At 42.8% G+C, this 19,576-nt stretch overlaps 1 protein-coding gene across 3 annotated transcripts in view; it reads right to left on the bottom strand.

The window, feature by feature from the left end:
* Positions 1-18,599, bottom strand: part of ETS1 (ETS proto-oncogene 1, transcription factor) — a 131,049-nt gene extending 112,450 nt beyond the window's left edge. The window contains exons 1-2 of one of the 3 annotated variants that reach the window (XM_041770477.1): positions 18,528-18,599; positions 4,398-4,481 (exon numbers count right to left, since the gene is read on the bottom strand). In XM_041770477.1, the coding sequence (XP_041626411.1) occupies positions 4,398-4,466 (69 nt within the window). In that variant the 5' untranslated portion in view covers positions 4,467-4,481; positions 18,528-18,599. Of the gene's footprint in view, positions 1-4,397; positions 4,482-18,516 lie in introns of all 3 variants that reach the window. The other 2 variants (XM_041770479.1, XM_041770478.1) reach the window with 2 other exon arrangements.
* Positions 18,600-19,576: the final 977 nt, after the last annotated feature.

Below are 19,576 nucleotides of genomic sequence, written 5' to 3'. Positions count from 1 at the left end.
AGGATTTGCTCAAACCACAAAGCGGATGGCAAGATTTCAATTTCAGAGGTCTCTGCGTTGGCAAGCTGGGCCCGAGGGCATGGTTTGGAGCTCGTTTTTGCAATGCACTCGGCGAGACCCCATGGCCGTGCTACTCCCTTTTGCAGGCACCACACTGAAGATCGAGAAGGCCTGCCAGCCCCACGAGTTCCACTGGAAAAGCACAAGAAGGACAACAGCCAGCGCCTAAAACCAGCCAGTGGCTGGCAGCCTTCCCCTGCCCCCTGGAGAGCTGACATTTGACGTGCACTCCAGCATTTGTGTGTCCATCACCCAAATTATTCAGTGATCCTACGTCTGAAATAGCCCTGGCTTCGTATCATGTTATTCTATACAATTATAGCAACTCAGTGCCCAGGACGTATGATCCCATTCATACCATTCCTAGAATAAAGTCACAAGTCAAAAAAAAAAGGACTTTTGTTGGACACTTTCTGAAACACTTCTTTTCATTCAGGAAATATAGCGACCGTATTTATAAGACAAGAACATTCGATCCAGAAAGTGGAAGAATGTCAAGTGTGTGATGCAATCTGTGCATGTCTCAGAGTAGGGGGGCTGTTCCCTAAGCCCAGAGCCTCACCCTAGGGAATTGGGGCATAGTGACCAACCTCGCGGGCATTGGTGTCTTCCACGCGGTCTGGCCCTCGGGGCAGCCGCTCTCGCCCTGACAGGGCACTGCGTCCCCAAAGGCCTGGGCTCTGGCTGCAGGAGGTGAGTAGGCGATACTATCCCCGTCCCCCAGCAGCTCAGGACCAGGGGGTCATTTCGCCCCGAGGGCCTCCTCCACCCATCCTCCTCGCTTTCAAGGTAGCCAAGGCCTGGGACAAATTTGGTCAAAGCCAGAGGCGGCCCATCCCTCCCATGCCGGCCCCCCAGTCCCCCATCCAGCTCTGCAGCCCCAGCACCACCAAGGAGGGGATGACGCATGGGAGGATGAAGCCACCAGCACTGCTGGGGACTTCCAGGGCTCACCGTGGGCTTGCTGAGGCAGCATAACAGGAAGGAGCACTTCCTCCCCTTGGATGAAAGGGTCCCTGACACACAACCCATATTCGTACCTGAAAACGTCACCCCCTGCCACACAATGGCCAGACAACTCCCCAAAGTTCTGTTGTTCTCCCTCCCGGCTGTGACGTCACTTCATTCATTGGCGCGGGCTCCTGCAGGACTGACCTTCCAAGGAGGAAAGCACGCATCCTGGTTTCATCCTGGTTTCCACAAGCTGACCCTGAGGCAGAAAACGTGCCTTCTGTGCAAAATGGCTAATTACCTGCCAGTGGCTGAAGTTCATGACCGTCGCTGCGACTACCCTAAGCCTTCCCCAGGCAGGCGAACGACGAGGAGCGCTAATGCCACCTCTAATCTACCAGTAAGGAATCTGGGAATTAGCCATCTTCGGAGACCGGAGACTATTCATAGCCCGATTTAGATCGAACCAAACCTCAGATCCAACAACTAAAGCAGCATCCTAAGCAGAACTCCTCATAACACGAAAATACTCTCATTCGTTTTTCTTTAAGATTTCCCCTTTCTGCAGCAACAGTTGACAAGTAGCAGCAAAGACGTGCTTAGACCAATTTGTGCGCCTAGCACCATCGGGCCGTCAAACGTGATCTTGGGGCTGCTGCTACCAGGGCTTCTCGACCCGGCACTCCTGACATTTGGGGCCGCATTAATTCTTAGTTGTGGAGGGGACTGTACTGCGTATTGTGGGATGGCTAGCTGCGTCCCGGGCCTCTACACCCAAAATCCCAGCAGATGCCACTGCCAAATTTTAACAATTAAAAGTATCACCAAATATCCCCTGAGGGCAAAACCAGCCCTATTAAAACCCAAAAACAAAAACAAAAAACAGCACTTTACAATTTTCCTGCCACCCTCCACACCCCATACCCGAGACAGAGTTTCTTTTCTTCGAGGCCAGGCCTAACCAAATCGGAGCCCAGGCACCAGGCTTAGGGCATGGATTGTTGGATCAAGTACCATCGGTTGACCTCTAGATAGAGTGGCTCCAGCAGAATGAGAAGACCTCGGTGGTGTCTGCGGCTTTGACTTTCCTGTCTGGGAAAGTTCATGAAGCTGTGCTCTCCCCTCCCTGAAGTCTTAGATTAGGATCGAGGGTGTGAGATCTGTTAGTTTCGCTAATGCCAGTGACCCAAGTTCGAGTCTACAGACAACTTACAAAGCCCTCGACTGTCTCTTACAGGGTCGGGTCGGGGGTCGGAGGGTATCTGTAGGAGCTGGTCTGTCGAACCAGATTTTGTACCCAAAGATTTTTTATTTATTTGATTGGTTTTTGTCTGTTTGTTTATTCATTCGTTCATTCACATTAGGGAGAGCTTAGGTGAAGAAGCTGTAGGACTTCTCTGCTTGCTCTATGGTTCTGAAAAGTTGCCTAACCAGTCCTAGTGATGGAGAAACTGAGGCCCAGAGAGAAGTTAGGCATGAAAGTGCTGGTGCAGTACTTAGCAACTCTCTTACGCAACCTTCTGCTTTTACCCAAGCAACCCTGAAACTCACAGCAAAAAGGATCCCACACGTTGATAACGCTTTTCAGATATGGCTGTTGGGGCTGGGCTGGGGGTAAATGAGCTCTTTGTTTTGCAACCAGTGGAAACCATTTAAAATGCATTAAAACTAGCCAGTGTATTCAGCTGGGGGTGGGGTCTTTTCATTGAAAATATGTACCCAGAGCTAGGTTTTGGTTTTTTAATTTCATCCAATTTCCACATACCCTGTCAAGGATAATTTAATATTATACCTGTCTTTTGAATACTTGTAATCACATGTATTTCGGTGTCTGAAATATAATAAATACAAATTTGCATGGCACTGTTTTTTTTTTGGAGAAGTTATTAATCTTGTTTGCTTTGATTACCATACTGGTAAGAAGAACTAACATAGGCTGGCTTTTAAATCGCTTCTTCCAGGCCAATGACATGTTTCGCCCTGAAATCACGATACCCTTGGTTTGTTTGAACAACTCTCTACAATATCATCTTTAAGAAAAATTTAGTGTAATTTGTGCCGACCTCAGATGATAACCTCCGTGTGAGAAGCAGGAAGAGGCTTTCCCTCGCAACTTTTCCAGCCCCTTATGTGACCTGCAAGTGCAAGTCTCTAGGCGATTTCTACTAAGCAAAACTGAGTGACTGCTCTGGTCTGGACTGTGTGTGTGTGTGTGTGTGTGTGTGTATGTTTCTAAACATATTTCTGGTGTTAATTGTACTCTAAATTTTTGCCTGATTCTAATTTTTTTAGAAAAGTGAATGGGGTTTATGTGAAAACAGAAGCCATCTAAAACAGAATAAAAACAGGTGTTTCAGAATAGCCAGTAAAGAGAGCTGTGATAATCACCGCTTGAACACAGAATACCTTTGAGCAATTATCTTTTCAATGCTACAGAAAATAATTTGCAAATACATCAAATCCTTCAATATCAATTTACATGGAGAGGACATGGTTAACTTAAGGGTACCAGTGTCAAAAATTTTGCAAACCTCAGGCAGGACACTTTAAGACAGTCAGATTAGAGCTCTGGTCCATTGGTGTCTATTTAGACCCATAAGTGTACTAGGAAGTTTTAACATTAATTTTATCTGTCCATTTCCAGAGTAAGTGAGAAAAGTTCAGCATTTATATTGGGGGCCTTCATGTGAAAACATATAGAATTTAGGATGAATAGTTAATAATACAACGGCTAATAATAAAGGTTCATTTAATATTGGGATTGATCGATGATAGCATCATGGGATTACTCACACAATAAATTTATAAGAAATTCATCTAAACATTTCTACTGATCGGTGCATAGCTTGCATGAGAGTCTTCTCTCATACAGGCAAGAAACTTTATCCAGTCCTATTTTAAAGTTCCTTTCACCTCTCTTATTCTAGGATTTATAACATTTTCCTGTAAACTTACTATTATATTTCCCAGTTTTAAATTCTGTGATTAGAAGGCTTGCATTATTTAGCTCTTATGTATGAGGCTTGAAAGAAGTTTAACTATGTTAAGATAAGTCTAAAGAATATCAAGGTGGGAAAAATCTTCACCAAGTGAACTGAGCAGTGAAAAATCACCTGGCTTTAACCATTAATCATGTTTGAGTCATTTTCTGTGAAACTCAAACATACTAAAAAAAACCTTTCTCAGCAAATCCATCAGTCTTGGATTTTTACTTTATGTGCTGATAAAAAGACAGATAATCTCACATTTTAGCTCCTCCAAAAGATTCAAGGCTGATTCCAACCCCGGAGTCGGGTCCGGGCTTCTTTGTCCAGGAGAGGTCAGGAAGTGGGAGGCAAGGGCAAGACAGGAGAGGCAGGGTGGGCAAGGGAAGGGGCCCCACTTACCACCACGGTGGGCCGCACTGCTGAATAAGGGGCAGGGCCACTGGCTGCAGAATCCACAAAGTAGCTCATCCTCACCTTCAGCACCTGCGTGGGAGAAAGCCTTCGCTGAGCCACTGGATGCACCAGTGTGTGCACTAGAAACCCCAGTGGGTTCGAATCTGAGAACTGGTTGTCTCCTAGAAACCACAGAGTTCACCTCTCCTTTTTTTTAATATTCTTTTTTTTTTTTTTTTTTTAGAGGTGAGGGAAAGGGGCAAGAAAGAGAAGCTTAAGCAGGCTCCACACAGAGTCTGACCTGGGGCTGCATCTCACTACCCCAAGATCATGACCTGAGCCAAAATCAAGAGTCGCCCAGGTGTCCCTAGCATTCACCTCTTCATGCTACAGGGAAGGAAGTGAAAATTCAGAAAGACAAAGTAATGGATCCCTGGCACACAGAGAACGGGCAGAGAGAGCCAGCCTCTTTCCTCCAAAGTAGCAGTGATAGTGGCAGCCTCTGTGAGCTGCAGTCACGAAGCAGTAGAAGCATCTACAAAAAGACCCTTTTGTAGGGTTTCTGAACAAGGATCAGGTCTTACGTGTCATTTTGAGGAATATCCCCATCCATCCATCACCCTCCCTCCACCCCAACCAGGCCTGGCATGGAGCAGGTGCACTCAGCACACAGGTGTGGTATAAATTTGATGAAAGAGTAAATAAAGAAAGGTCTGAGGGGAAGAAAGATGGAAAACATGACTGAAGAGACCCGTCAACCAGGACCCCAAGACACAGATAAACAGAGAGAAGCCCTGCAAAAGGGGATTGGACATTATTCATCTGGAACAATAGGAGAAACACTATGAAATAATTCTTGTCCGGAGCTGTTATCCAAACTTAAAATCTGAATGTCAAGAACGCTTGAGGAACGTTCTGGCTGCAGGGATTTTCCAGCTGGCTGTCGGTCATCAGGAAAATCATTTATGTATCAAACATTTCTGTTGATATAAATGCTTCCTAATGTGCATTAGTTCACACAGTTTAATAAATTCAATATTATATACCGAAAAAAAGTCTTTCTTGTGTGACTTAGAAGATTTAGTTTCGAGGCACAGCATTTGAAGGCCAGATTCCTATTGTTAAGAAGTGATGTTTTAGGGGCGCCCAGGTGGCTCAGTCAGTTAAGCATCTGCCTTCGGCTCAGGTCATGATCTCAGGGTCCTGGGATGGAGCCCCTCATCTGGGCTCCCTGTTCAGGGGGAGTCGGCCTCTCCCTTCCCCCTCCCCTCCTCACGCTCTCGCACTCTCTCAAATACATAAATAAAAACTTAAAAAAAAAAACGGGGGACATTTTAGTTTTAACTTGATTATTTCCGGGCTGCATTTGTCTTTTCCTTTATTCTTGCTAATATGTGAAGCCACTGGCATATTTCAAGGGAAAAAATGAGTATTCTATGTCCTATGTTCAATCTGTGGTTTTGGGTTTACTGTCTTCATTCAGTTGACAGCCAATGAGCAGATCTTCCTTCGTATGAAATGAATTTAAACAATATAGTTAAACTGGCTGAGCAATATAAAATTATACCTACTAAGGACACAATCACAGAGCAGTTGATGCCGCAGGATTGAGATCAGGAAGCTGCAGACACACCTTATCCCAGAACTGTGCTTCTTGTTTTTCATGAAAACTTTACTTTTCTTATGATGCATTTTCTCCAAAAGTAAATGCAGGCAAAATAATATTAATTTAAAAAAATAAAATAACTAAGAGAAGCTAGGCTATGTTAATCAACATGCTGTTCCCATGATTTTCTGGGGAACTGATCTCCATAGCAGCAAAATGGCCCCTGGAAGAACCACTAGTGTTGAAGCTGAAGAGAAAAGGATCAAAGTCTGTTAGTCCAAGGACATTGTTAAAATCAGTATCCATCAGTATCACCTGTTCAGAGCTCATTTCTCAAAATAACGAGCAGCTGTCGCATATCAGACTGTGCTGGGCCCTGAGAATGAAAGAATAAGGTACATACAACCTAGGTCAACAAGGACTGGGCCTGACCATGTGTCGTGAAGATAGCTCAATGAGTTCAATGTTCCCTTCCTACCAAAACACTCCTTACCTTTAATCTTGAAATTGGACACGGAAGTCCTAAGGAATCATTATCAATCTATACATCCCCAGTTGAAAGTTTTTGATCTACTCATGGATGAGGCTTACAAGTCAACAACACGGAGTATGTCATCCTGAGAATGGATTAACCATGATCAGATTCCCTGGGGTACCTTTGGTCTTCCCTCCAGGGCAGCCTTGACCTTTGGAAAATGTCAGGTATGGGAGCACTGGGCTGTCCCTTTAAGCCCTCCCCGACGTCCTCCGAAAAGGTCCCACAGATCCCCTGAGTCATCACAGACCTCAATCATTCATTCAACAAACACAGTGAAGGCCTTTTGTTGGAAAGTTGCTCATCCACTCAGTAAATAGCTGCCATGTGCTGGGCACTGTTCTGTGCATTTGGGACTCTGGTAAACAAAGATCTCTGACTTCATGGACCTTAACATTCTCTCTGACTCTGAATAAGGCAGGGAAAGACAGTGTCTACTTTCAGGCAGTGGAAAAGACAGACTTACCTATAACCATAATAGAATGTGATGAACAGAGTACCAACAATACAGAAAAAAATAAGCAGTCCCTTCTGTTGGGTGTGGGGAATGGGAAATCATGGAAGATGTCCCAGTGAGAGGTGTGACCACATGGCCGTATGGATCATCTCTATACTCCACAAGCAACAAACACCTTTACTCTTCTGAATTCCTATTTCGTTTATATATTTGGAATAAAAAAGATTTGGAAGTGGCAGCCCTGTCCTGAAGCGGGCCCAGCTCCAGGGCATCAAGAGTTTCAATCTGCCAGCCAGACAGCACTCCTCCTAGCAACAGGGCTTGGGGAAAGGTTCAGTGGAAATATGCTTTCTCTTTCCAATTGACAGAGTGAGGGAGGAAACCTATGGCCTCACATATGGTGCATTCCGTGTAGCGCTGGATTCCTGCGGCTGCATTATATGAATGACACTTCCCTTGGGGAAAAGCCCTTCGCCCAGGGAGGAAGCTGAAAAGAGGGAGTTGCCAGGGCACTCGAGGGCTCTCATCTCAGGAAATAACTCTGGGACAGAAATGGATTACTGCTGTATTATTTTTTGGAGAAAGAAAAAAAGAACTCACCCTTTTTTCCACTTGTAGATTGTGACATAGAACAGCTGCTTGGGACATAAAACCCTTTCAGAAAAAGCAAAAGGAGTGTCTGGGTGATACTTTTTTTTTTTGACTTGTTGGCCAAAGAGAATTCCCTCCCACATAACCTTAAGCATCAGCTGGACCAGCTTTCTTCGTCTTGGCATTATAAACGTTTATTACCTAAATACAAAATAACGGGTGTGATTTAAGATCTGCTCTGCAGCCTCGAAGCATCCACAGGCCTGTAGGAATGCAGAAATGATCCGAACACCTGATAACAGAGCTGTGAAGGGCTGAGATCATTTTTCTCGAATGGCACCAGCAATGGCTGAGCAGCAGATTAATGTGTCTGATGCTGCCCTGGACTCCAGGAGCAGTGATCCCAGCCCTCGGGCCTCATGCTCCCTGCATGCCACCCCCGCCTCTGCTCCTGTAATGTGGAACTCGCCCTGGGCTCTCGGGGCTGGTTCTGGCTTCCCTGCCCTTGGCATGTGATCACCTCTGATGGAAATGCCCTTCCGCCCCCCTGCTCCTCAGCCATCTACCCGCTTCTGCTGGGGGTGGCTCATCTGAGAAGCCCTGGCTGCCAGGACCCCCCTGCCCTATCCTTCCACCCAGGCGGGGCTGGCTGCCCTGGCTCCGCGATCCCGGCCTGTGTTTCTATCACTGGGCATAGGCGGTGTTTTACAAACACCTGTTGCTGTTTGCCTCTGCCGCTCGACTCTGCGCTCTCTGAAGGCAGGCACTGTGCCTTTTTCATTTTTGTGTCTCCAGACTTTAAGACAGACTAGGGGGGTATAAGCAAATTCATTATTTTTTTAAATTAGTGAATGAAAGAACAACTTGGTTTCACAAGACTGAAAATGTAAAGCGGATCAGACATACATTTGGTTCTCAAATCAGAGAATCTGAAGAGATCAAAGATCTGGATTAAAAAGATCCACTTGGGCAGCCCAGGTGGCTCAGTGGTTCAGCCACTGCCCTTGGCCCAGGGCGTGATCCTGGAGACCTGAGATCACACGTCAGGGAGCCTGCTTCTCCCTCTGCTTGTGTTTCTGCCTCTCTCTCTGTGTGTGTGTGTCTCTCATGAATAAATAAATAAATAAATAAATAAAATCTTTAAAAACTAATAAAAAAATTAAAAATTAAAAGATCCACTTGAAATAATAGGTTTGGGGGGTAGTTGCTGCGTGGCTTAGTCGGCTGAGTGTCCGACTCTTGGTTTCGGCTCAGGGGGGTCGTGAGATGGAGCCCCAGGAGTGGGGGGCCCCTGCTCATCGGGGAATCTGCTTCCCTTCCCCTTTCTCCCCTGTCCCCCATCTCCTGTGCACTCTCTCCCTCTCTCAAATATTTTTTTTAAAAAAAAAAGGTTTCTTGCATGATCCATTTCCAAGCATTGGCTATTAATGTCACCTTATCACAGAAGCGTTTTCTGTTACCCCATAGGACACTTAGCTGTCCTATGGGACACTCACAGCCCATTAGAATTTCTCTTACCCCATAGGACACTTAGCTGTCCTATGGGACCACTCACAGCCCATTAGAATTTCAGCACCCCCCAGGGCAAGGATTTTGGCCCAGTCTTCACTCTGTACCCCTGCCCTGTGCCGGCACTTGTAGGAGATGGGCACACAGATACTTGATGACTCTAGGAGCTAAATTCGAAAACTTGTACACATCTTTTATCTCATTCAAGCGCCCCCCCTTTTTTTTTTACAGATAAGGAGTAGGACACAGGCAATGCCGTAAACTAACCAGGCTGAGATCTGACTCTAGGTCTTCAGCTACCTTCTCCTGGATTTTTCTCTCCTCACTCTCCTGAATTTTCCAGATAAAAAAATGCTCAATCTGTGCAGAGGACAGAAAAGATAACAATTTAGTTTATGCGGGTGTATCAGTCCAATAATGGATTTTGAACAGTTTTCTATGGGACTCTGGGGAGAGCTCTATTCTTGGTAAAAGCATGCTACCGACTGCTTCTGGAGCTTTCTACCCTCTTCCGCAAGTGTAATGACTGGGCTGGACCTGCAGGCTGAGGCTGCCTTTCACCCAGATCCCCCCAGGGCAGGGTGAGTGATGCCCAGGATGCAGAGAGGCTGGGGAGCGTGTCAGGCCAAGGAGCAGGAGAAGGAAATCCCAAAGACATGAGGCCTTCACAAAGGCCGAATCCAGTTCACATCAACTCTGCCCCTGCTTGGCTGCATTTCTAGATGAACACTGTGACATCAGCTAGTGTTTTTCATTTTGGGTTATGTGCTCTCCAAGGAAACGCTATGCCTTTAGGGAAACAGTAAACTACACTTAAACACTTTTTTTTTCCCGAAAATGATTGTTCTCGACAAAATAATATGTATTTATTTAAGAAATTATAATAAAAATATAGAAATGTCTAAAATGAATGCCAAGGGATCCCTGGGTGGCGCAGCGGTTTGGCGCCTGCCTTTGGCCCAGGGCGCGATCCTGGAGAACCGGGATCGAATCCCACGTCAGGCTCCCGGTGCATGGAGCCAGCTTCTCCCTCCGCCTGTGTCTCTGCCTCTCTCTCTCTCTCTCTCTCTGTGACTATCATAAATAAAAAAAAAAAAAAAAAAAAATAAATAAAATAAAATAAAATGAATGCCAAAATCACCCGAAATCCCACCATCTAGAGGTGATTATACTAATGCTCTGTTCAACATTCCTCTGGGTCTTTTCTAATGTGTCCTTCCAAATGCAGATATAACATATACATATGATCATAATTTTACCTTCGTGATATAATTATCTGCATGCTATTTTATCTGCTTTTTTCATTGACATTTGACATTTGCTATGAACATTTTTCTATGTCAAGAAATATAACTCTACCTTCCAAAGTTTATGGCTATCGGGTATTCTATTCTATGTATGCGTTATTCTTTTCTTAATGAGCCTCTTATAATTAATTTGTCCCCAACTCCTTGTCATGATAAAAGTTCCTAAAATATTTTCTCTTCTCATTAAATACCTACAAATGGTATTGTTGGGACAAAGAATGTATGCCAACTGCCTTCCATAACAGAGAAGCCAAAACTATACAGCCACCAACGGCATGGTGTTCTAAATTTGACCTTACCCTCCTGTCTTTCCTGTTAACTTCATAGGTCAGGAATCATGACTACAATGTTTGCTAGGTATAAAGATGGCACGTGGAGGATTCAACTGTGGAATAAGGCTATGACCCATAGATAAGGTAATTTGCTGTGCAGAATTTAAATAGATTTTGCAATTAGGATCTCTCCTAATATCAAAAATTTAGGATTCCCCTTCATTGGCATTAAAAAGACACACTTTGGCCTAAACTGCAGGAGAAAAAGAGCTTGACTTCCAAAAGGACTATCCATTTAAAGCAAAATGACAACCTTTGCCAAACTAAAAACATTGTCATCCATGTCATCAAGGCAATACCTTGAATCTCCAATGAGTAGTTTGAGTTTCTTCTTTATGAATGCCATGAAAAATCTGTTTTTAAAGACTCAGTGTGGGCATCACCTCTTTCAGGAAGCTTTGCCTGAACCTCCCAGGCAGTTAGATGGGCACTCTCTACCCTCGTCCATGGGACTCACTGTAACAATGTGCCCTACTTTGGTATTTGTTATTTGATTCAGAGTACTTCCAGTATAGATGTCTATTTCTGTCCCTAAAACCTGGAAAGACTGCCTTTTTATATGCAATGTGTTTGTTAATTGAATGAAAGAACCCGTCCATAAAATGGAGTTAGAATGGGCATCAGTTTGTCTCAGGGCCTGAGTATATCCAAGAGAATGAAGATATCTCTGGAACAAAAAAGAGCCATCACCTATGATGACATGTGTCCATATGCAACCCTGAGGTTACACTTCTTTAATGTTAACTTCAAGCAGAATCATACTTTTCTTTAAACTAATGAATGTACCAGATTGACAAGTTTATCTATGTTTTGTATCATTTTTCTCTCTTAACTCTCATGAGTAGTTCATTGGTATTTTTTAAATCATTTTGGTAGATCTCTCCTTTAATCTTGCAGTTGTAACAAGAGCTACCAAGTTCAATTCTCCCAAGAAGTAAAATTTTTGCGTATGTAGATAGTTTCCCAAGCAAACTTTGTGGTTGCAATAAGGAGAAAAGAGAAACAGTTCAAAGAATTAGAGATAGTTTCTCTTCCTCGGTCCCAAATCTGTAAGAAGTTCATTTTCTTGACTGGGTATTTCAGTGTTACAGTAGTAAACGTTCCTTTTTATTTTGAGTAGCCAGCCCTGACCCATAAAGGCAGCATTCTGATTTATGGGTCGTTGGCTTTTGTGTCTTAAACTAAATGCACCACCTTCCCTAGATTCACAAAGCAGCAGTTCAGGGTACAGCTAACATCACAGTCTTGTTTCTCCCCCGCTTCACTGATAATAAGTGCTCCAAGCCTTACTTGAATAGAGGCATGAACATGACTCATATCCATCTCTTATTTCTCTAAACCACCCCCATCTCCTAACTGAGCATAACACTTTCAAGTTCTGTATGAATTGACATAGCTCAACCAATCTTTCTTGGAAGACTAAAAATACACTCATGTTATCATACTATTACCAGAGTATATTGTTTTGCCCTTCCTCAAGGAGTAACCCGTTAATATGTCCTGAAAAAGAGAGAGAATATAAGACAGTTTTAGGCTGCTGTACCATAGCAATTAGGAAATAAGGAGTGCCTCGTAGACCATTTTATGTTTCCTCCTCGTGGAAACAAATCCTTCCCAGTCACACTGTTGGAATGGCATTGTGAACAGTGGGTAGAATGGAGTTCTTTCTCATAAACATCAAGGGAATACATGAAAACCTGCCTGCTCTTAAATGAGAGGAATTTTATGACCACAACGTCAGCCCCAGTCTCTGTAACTTAGCAGAAACTCATAGTCTACTTTCTCTAGTCAATCAGGCTTCACGTGGGAGCATCCTCTGGAAGACTGAAGGTAACCTTAAGTACACTGTTTTACAGGAAAAGTGTCTACAAGCCCAGTCTCCAAACGTCATTCCTCAAATTCTATATTTAACCATGAAACTCAGCAAATGATCACAATTGGCCACCATGTAGATGGTAGTTATTTATGAATAGCTGAATAGATAAATTAAAATTGTTTTTTGTGTTGTTTTGTTTTGTTTTGTTTTGTTTTTTTACTAAAGAAATAGAAACAAAAAAGGGTTAGCTACAGAAATGACATTAAGTGCTCTCTGCTTCACAATGACAGATGTAGTGGAGGTCATGGTATATGAGATTCTTGGCCAAGTCAAATCCAAAGAAGGTCTGCAAGACTACAAATGTCACCTCTAACCCGATGGATGTTGCCAAAGAAATCCCTAAAGAGCCTAGAATTTTTAAAAATTACTTCTCAACTCACAGCATGTGGAGCACATTAGATATAATCTAGAATTTAGATATGGTTCTGGCTCCTAAGAAGCTCTCAACAAAACTGAAAGATGTCATAAATGGAGGTAGATACTACAAGAACAATGAAAGGGGAACGGGATAGATCTTAATAATGCCCTTTTCAAAGTGAACTAAAAGACACCAGCTGCCTTAGATCTCTCAAATCCAGCAAGCAACTTCTTGGACTATGTCCGATTGTGATTTTCACGGTGTTGTTTCATTTGTTTTACTGCCCCAATTGTAAGGTTCAAATTTCTGAATATAATGTTAAGCAGCTTGCTGCCCTTCTTAAAGAAAGAGGGATTTTGCGAATTCAGTCAATTTTGGAGTTGGAAAAGATCCATCAAACCCACCATTTTTTATTTGAATAAGCTGAGCTCAGAGACGTTAAGTGTTTATCAGCGATAAAGAGCTCTGGAATTATAGACTGAGTTAGCCGGTAGCTCCTTACTGAGCGTAAGGCAAGTCTCTTAACCTCACCAAGTCTTAGTTTCCTCAACTCTAAATTGGAGATAATAATCCTCATCCTTTTAAGATCATTGTAGAGGGTTGGATAAAATAAACGTGGTTAGTAGCGTGCTTTACGCATAAAATGTCAACAAATAGTGGTGGTGGTTATTTATTGCTATTTTGTCACAGCAACTGGCATTAATGAGCATTCATTCATTCATAGTCATAGTGGTTTTTATTAATTATTATTTTTAGTGCCCAAAGCAGCAAAGGCTATTCATTCAGGTATTAGCTAGAACCCAGATGGCCTAAATCCCTTGCCTCTTTTTCTAAAAGACTCCTATTTAAATAATCAGAAAAGGATTCTCTTCGGTAAGCAGAGGTTGAGTAGGCATTAGTTAAGAATGCCACAATTTCTGTTGAATGGTAGTCTCTTTGTACCATTGTTATGCATAAAACCAAGAAGTAAGCATTTTTCTTACAGTGAGGAGCAAACTCATTGAAAGATTGCATGGCACAAAGTGGGAAATATTGTAGCTTCTCGAATTAAACCAACATCTTTTTGATATAAATGTCCAAGGGATGCCTGGGTGGCTCAGTGGTCCTGAGCATCTGCCTTCGGCTCAGGACCTGATTCTGGAGACCTGGGATCGAGTCCCACGTCGGGCTTCCTGCATGGAGCCTGCTTCTCCCTCTGCCTGTGTCTCTCTCTTGTGTGTCTTTCATGAATAAATAAATAAAATATTTAAAAATAAAAATTAAAAAAATAAAAATAAAATATATGTCCATCTTTTGTGGAGTAACACCTGAGCAACTAGATACAAACCTCACGAAGCTATGGAAATACTGCAAGTTTTTGTTTGTGTTTTTAATTTTTTGTGTGTTTCGGCTTTTTTCTTTAGAGCCACGCTTCCCCAGCTGATTTACATAGGAATCACCTGGGAATTGTGTTACAATGCAAACCCTGAGTCAGCAGCTCTGAGGTACAGCCGGACAATCTGCATTTCCAACAGGATCCCACGTGACGCTGACGCTGCAGCTCAGCGGACCACACTTTGAGTAGCAAGGAAGCCTCTGGGTGAATTTGGTTAAATTCATGAGTGATTATAACAAGGCAGGTGTTCAGGAGGCAGAGCCCACTGAGAAACAGGCAAGAAGACATCTGTGGAACAGGCTGAGCAGAAGTTTGATTTTTATCTGAGCTACAATACAAACCTGGCCAGGGAAATGTACAGCTTGGGACCTATCCCTGTCTCTCAAGCCACATGCCAGACGCGATGGCCACATCTGACAAGGCTTCTTGCCTTTCCTAAGAACCTGTGGTTTTAGTTACTCAGCCTCTAATGTCAAGAAACTAGTGTCGCTGTTCTCTCCCCATTGACAGGAATCCTTTTGGATTAAAGATCACTGTGGGCACCAAAAGATGATGAAGCAAACTAATTTGCAGTATATTTTTTTCACAATTTTAAAGGACCTAAGTCTTTTGTAAACGCTCTGGTTTGTGTTTTGCAACCTCTGATGCACCTGAGATGATCTCAAAATGAAGAGTAAAAAGGATCTAAATGCAAAAAAAGACTTAAATTCTGGGGCCTTCTATTTTCCCACATCGTTGAAAATTTATAGATTTTATTTCCCCCACAGAGAATGTTTTCTTGACATCTCACTTAGAGGTTGCTTCTTGACTTTCGTTCTAGTACGTATTATCCAAACATTCTCCTCTAAGTTCTTGGATAGAAGCAGCCCTTGGTCAACTGGAATATCAAATCTATCTTCTTCTATGAGAAGCGAAATTGGTGAGAAATGTATTTCACTCCCTGCTCTAGACACCATTTCTGGCCATCTGAAGTCCCAATACTCATAGACTGTGTCACATAGCTTAACGCTGACATGTCTATTATTTTCAACCTCTTTCTAGCCAAGATCTTGCCCCCTAAAATAAAATTATGTTGATTTTAGAAATGGAACTTCCATAATTATTCCTTCTGTATCTGTCACTTTACCCAACACAAGACTGGTCACAGCACTGAAATTCAATTGATACTTGTCACAAGAGAGACTCAAGGAGACATCTGCTATCTGGTCAACCAGATAGGTTTTCTACATAGTATCTCTGACAATGAATAGTTGATCCACGGATCTCCCTTTGGAAAAGAGGCCTGATCCACAGTATTGTCCCAAATAAGAGCCAATTGTGAGTCCGCGCAGAAAACTCCAACCTAAACTCGTGTAAGTATCTCAAAGCTACTAAAGTTCCTATGAGATCCGGTGCCAGCCCCAAGGTCTGGACTCACATTCCCGTGGTTCTAATCAGGTCCCACCTCTAAACTGGTCATGTCACCAAGCCTCGATGTCTTCATCTGTTAAACAGGAATAACAAGAGTACCCACCTTAAATATTTCAATATAGATTGAATGAAATAGTCTGTGCAAAGCACTCAGCAAGGGCCCGGAGATATAGATTGAATGAAGGAGTCTGTGCAAAGCACTCAGCAAGGGCCCCAGAGCATACCAAGTGCTTGATAAATATTAGGAATTATCATCCTTTCCCAGGTAGAGTGGAGGAAACCAGGTATGATACCCAGAGAGTCCCCAAGATTAAAAGGTGGAGTTCCCTAAAGCTGAATTTCCAGTAGAGCAGGGACAAATGAGATGAAGAGGCATAAAATGAGTTGTTTTCATACCAGCATTTCCCCAGATTGAAAACTCACAAAATTTGCTTCCAATGCCACTAAATTGCTGCATACCACATTAAGTTTGCTCAAATACCAAATACTTTTAAATTTCCATATAGAAAGAAAGAAAACCAAGGGTGGGGGATGGTCTCAGCTTCTGAGATGTAACCCTTCCTTCAGCTGCTTGATGAAGACATGGGAATTTTCGATGGGTAATTAGAAAAGGAGAGTTGCTGTGGAAAACAGATCTGTTCATCAATAAATAAAAACAGGAGGAGAGGCAGAAATGGAATTATTAGTGAGAAATTCGGTTGTACACTGAGGCTCTGGGTGTAATCAAAGAGAGGAATATCAATGCCAATTATTTGCTTCCCTCCCATTTGGTTGTCTTCTGCCTCACTCTCCCCTAGGGACCTGCACCCATACACCCAATTTGTTACAATATTATTTCAGACTGTTCCTCAACCAGATTGGCACTTTTACTCTTTATCCTGTTTACTCCTATTCTCTCATCCTTGTGGAATAGGTGGGGCACAAATCATCATTCACGTTTTAGGGATGAAGAAAAGAAGGCACAGTCAGGCTCAATACCTCTTCTCAGTTACCAAGCCAATCCCTAATAGAACCCAAATGCATATCCACTTTCTTGACTCCAAATCCAGCGCTGATTCCAGTTCTGACCCTACTCGTCTTTGAACCACATTATAATCCAAGGCAGGCAATTGGCCCAGGTCCATGCTCTCAACCGGTTCTCCACGGTCACAGATGACCAGGTGTGGAAGGAGGAGAACACCTTTTACCCACCTTCTTCCGGGCTCTACTCTTGGACCTCGTGGTGCCTCTACCCACTAGCACATCGCTGCAAGGAGCCTGTAAGGCAAAGATACCCTCTCTGTAATCAGACTCTCTGCCTCCCTCGTCCTCAGCAGCGGAACCAGGACGGAAGAGGCTGTGTGGCTGCTTTGACTGTTTGTTTTTTCACTACTGAGTTGGCAAGGATGGAAGTTGTTGATTTACAATTAGAAGCAGCATGCTTCTTCAAATATTAATATTAATAACTACAATACTGAACACATGAAAAGGGCTTTTCATCTTCAAAGCACTTTGCAGACATTAACTCATTAGCTGTCTGTTCCCTCCATTCAGAAACAGGTAAGTAAGAATCTCGATAGCAACAGTGGGTGCCCAGCAACCCTCCACGCATAGCCCATGCCCGCAGTACAAAAAGGTTTTCTTTTTAGTAATAAGGAGGCGACGCAACCCAGAGCAACCCAGAGCCACAACCGATGAAGAGTCAAATTGTCAGTCATTTTACAAATCAAATGGAACTGCCAGAATTATGATTTTCGAGTCTGTTTTTACTGTTGTTTAGCCAATATCTCTCTTTTCAGTTGCCCAGTAATGGTTAAGAAGTAAGGGGGGAAATGGTTTTAAAAAATGTATCTTACCCAAAAGGCAGTAAGGGAAAGCTACAAGTGAATGCCTTGATCTCAGTCACCCAGAATCTTTTGGAACACTGTGTTCACGTAAAATGCTACTTTAAGGGGTGGGGGTAACAGGGACTTTTTAACAGCAGATGAGAAGCCACAAAGTGGCATCGCAGGATAAAAATCAGCGAATGCAGGGAAATAGCCATTCACACCCCCTACCGTTCCATGGCAGTGCCCCTGAAGTCTAGCTCTGCGGTGGAGGGAAGAGATGCCTCCCAGACTTCAAGATTCCCCTTTTCTCAACTACAGCCCCCAAAACAGGAGAATATTGGAGAACGAGGAGTCACAAAACAGGGGGAAGCACCAACCCCCCCAAAAAAACAAACAAACAAACACAGAAAAACCTGGCTGGTCTGGCTTACAAGATCCAAACCTGTAGCAATTTCCTCTCTATAATAATTCATTAAGCTGCTAGGCAAAAAAAAAAAAAAAAAAAAAATTAAAAAAAAGGAAAGAAAGAAAGAAAAAAAAGCAATAGGCTTGCTAGGAGTGAAAGCGGAAAAAAAAGAGGAATTCTATGTTTAACTACAGCTTTATTTCTTTGGAACTGCTCCAATATGCGAAGAAAATTCAGAGTTTCTGACAAGTAAGCTGTGAGTATCTAAAACGTGTGTGATTTTTGCTTCTATAAAGCAGGGAAAAGAGTGAAGCACTCTTGATTTCAGACTATTTTAAGAATGTGAAAGAAATATTTTTGAAAATTGTTATTAAGTAATTGAATGGAAAATCTAGAAAAATGTGAAAAGAGGAAGAGAAAACCCGCTGGTATCCTGAAAGTCCCCATCAATTTGCTGTTTAATTCCCCGGAATGAAACCAAAAAAAAGAATAATAATAATAAAAGGGAAAAGGGAAAGGAGAAGGAAAATAGCAAAGTTTTAGGCAGAAACTCACACTTCACTTACTACTTTGCCGGAGAGACTGGGTGAAGGAAAGGTCCTGAGTGAGGTTCCCTCAATGTCTGTGGTCTCTTTCCAACTACCTGCGGGAATCCTCCGCTCGATGGCTATAGAGGATGCAAAGACCATAATGTTCCTAATAGAGCTGCCTCCTTAAATTGGGGGGTGTGGTCAAGGCCGGGAAAGCTGGAAAAAAAGGCAGTATGCCACCAGCCCCTGACACCGCAGAGGCAGCCTCTAGGACAGGCTCTTCGGTCTAGGTGGAAAAGCAAATATTGCTACTGGCTGGGGTAACACCAAATCACGCTTTATTTTCTATCCTTCAAATTATCCTTCAATTAAATTTAACTCAGCCACGGAGAGTTAAGTAATGGGGCGGTAGCTGAGACTTAGTTAGCTCAGTGGGATAAGGTGTCTCATCCTCCGCTGATGCATTAGATTTACTTTCTATTGAATATGTGAATATTCATGAATTCACATTTCTTGACTTTCTCAATGGAGCCCCATTTAACCCAGGTAAGGGGTCTGGAGAGGCAAAGCTCGCTGTAGAATCAGGTCCCCGAAAGGCGGTCAGAAAGCAGGATATCTAACAACCAGTCACCTGCTCTGGCTTTTGATTTATCTCTGTAAACCTGAGGTGAAATGTGGTATTTTCTAAGGAGAAGGAAATAATTATATGGGACAGAACTGACCAAAGAAATAGAGCATTGGGAATTCTTAAAAATAAAGTTGAAATGCCTTATTCGTGTTAGTCTGGTCTTAGGTGATGTCTAAAATAGGTTAGTTTCAGTAACCCTGATTCTGGCGCAGCAGTGAAAAGACAGAGATGTTCATATATTTCTCATTTTGCAAAAATGTGAGCAATGCGAAAATCATGCATTTGCTTTAGGTGAAAATATACAGCATCTCATATTCACACATTCAGAACCACGATAAGAATGTTACATTCATGTAACATCATTTCTATGAATACAGTTATTTTGTTAGAAAAAAATTTTTTTAAAAAAGTCGTTATTTGGCTGCTTAAGACTTCTATCCTAAAAGATTCCATTTTC

This window comes from Vulpes lagopus, chromosome 10 (assembly GCF_018345385.1).
Source record: "Vulpes lagopus strain Blue_001 chromosome 10, ASM1834538v1, whole genome shotgun sequence".
NCBI classification, from domain to species: domain Eukaryota; kingdom Metazoa; phylum Chordata; class Mammalia; order Carnivora; family Canidae; genus Vulpes; species Vulpes lagopus.
This window is presented reverse-complemented; position numbering and strand designations above follow the sequence as displayed.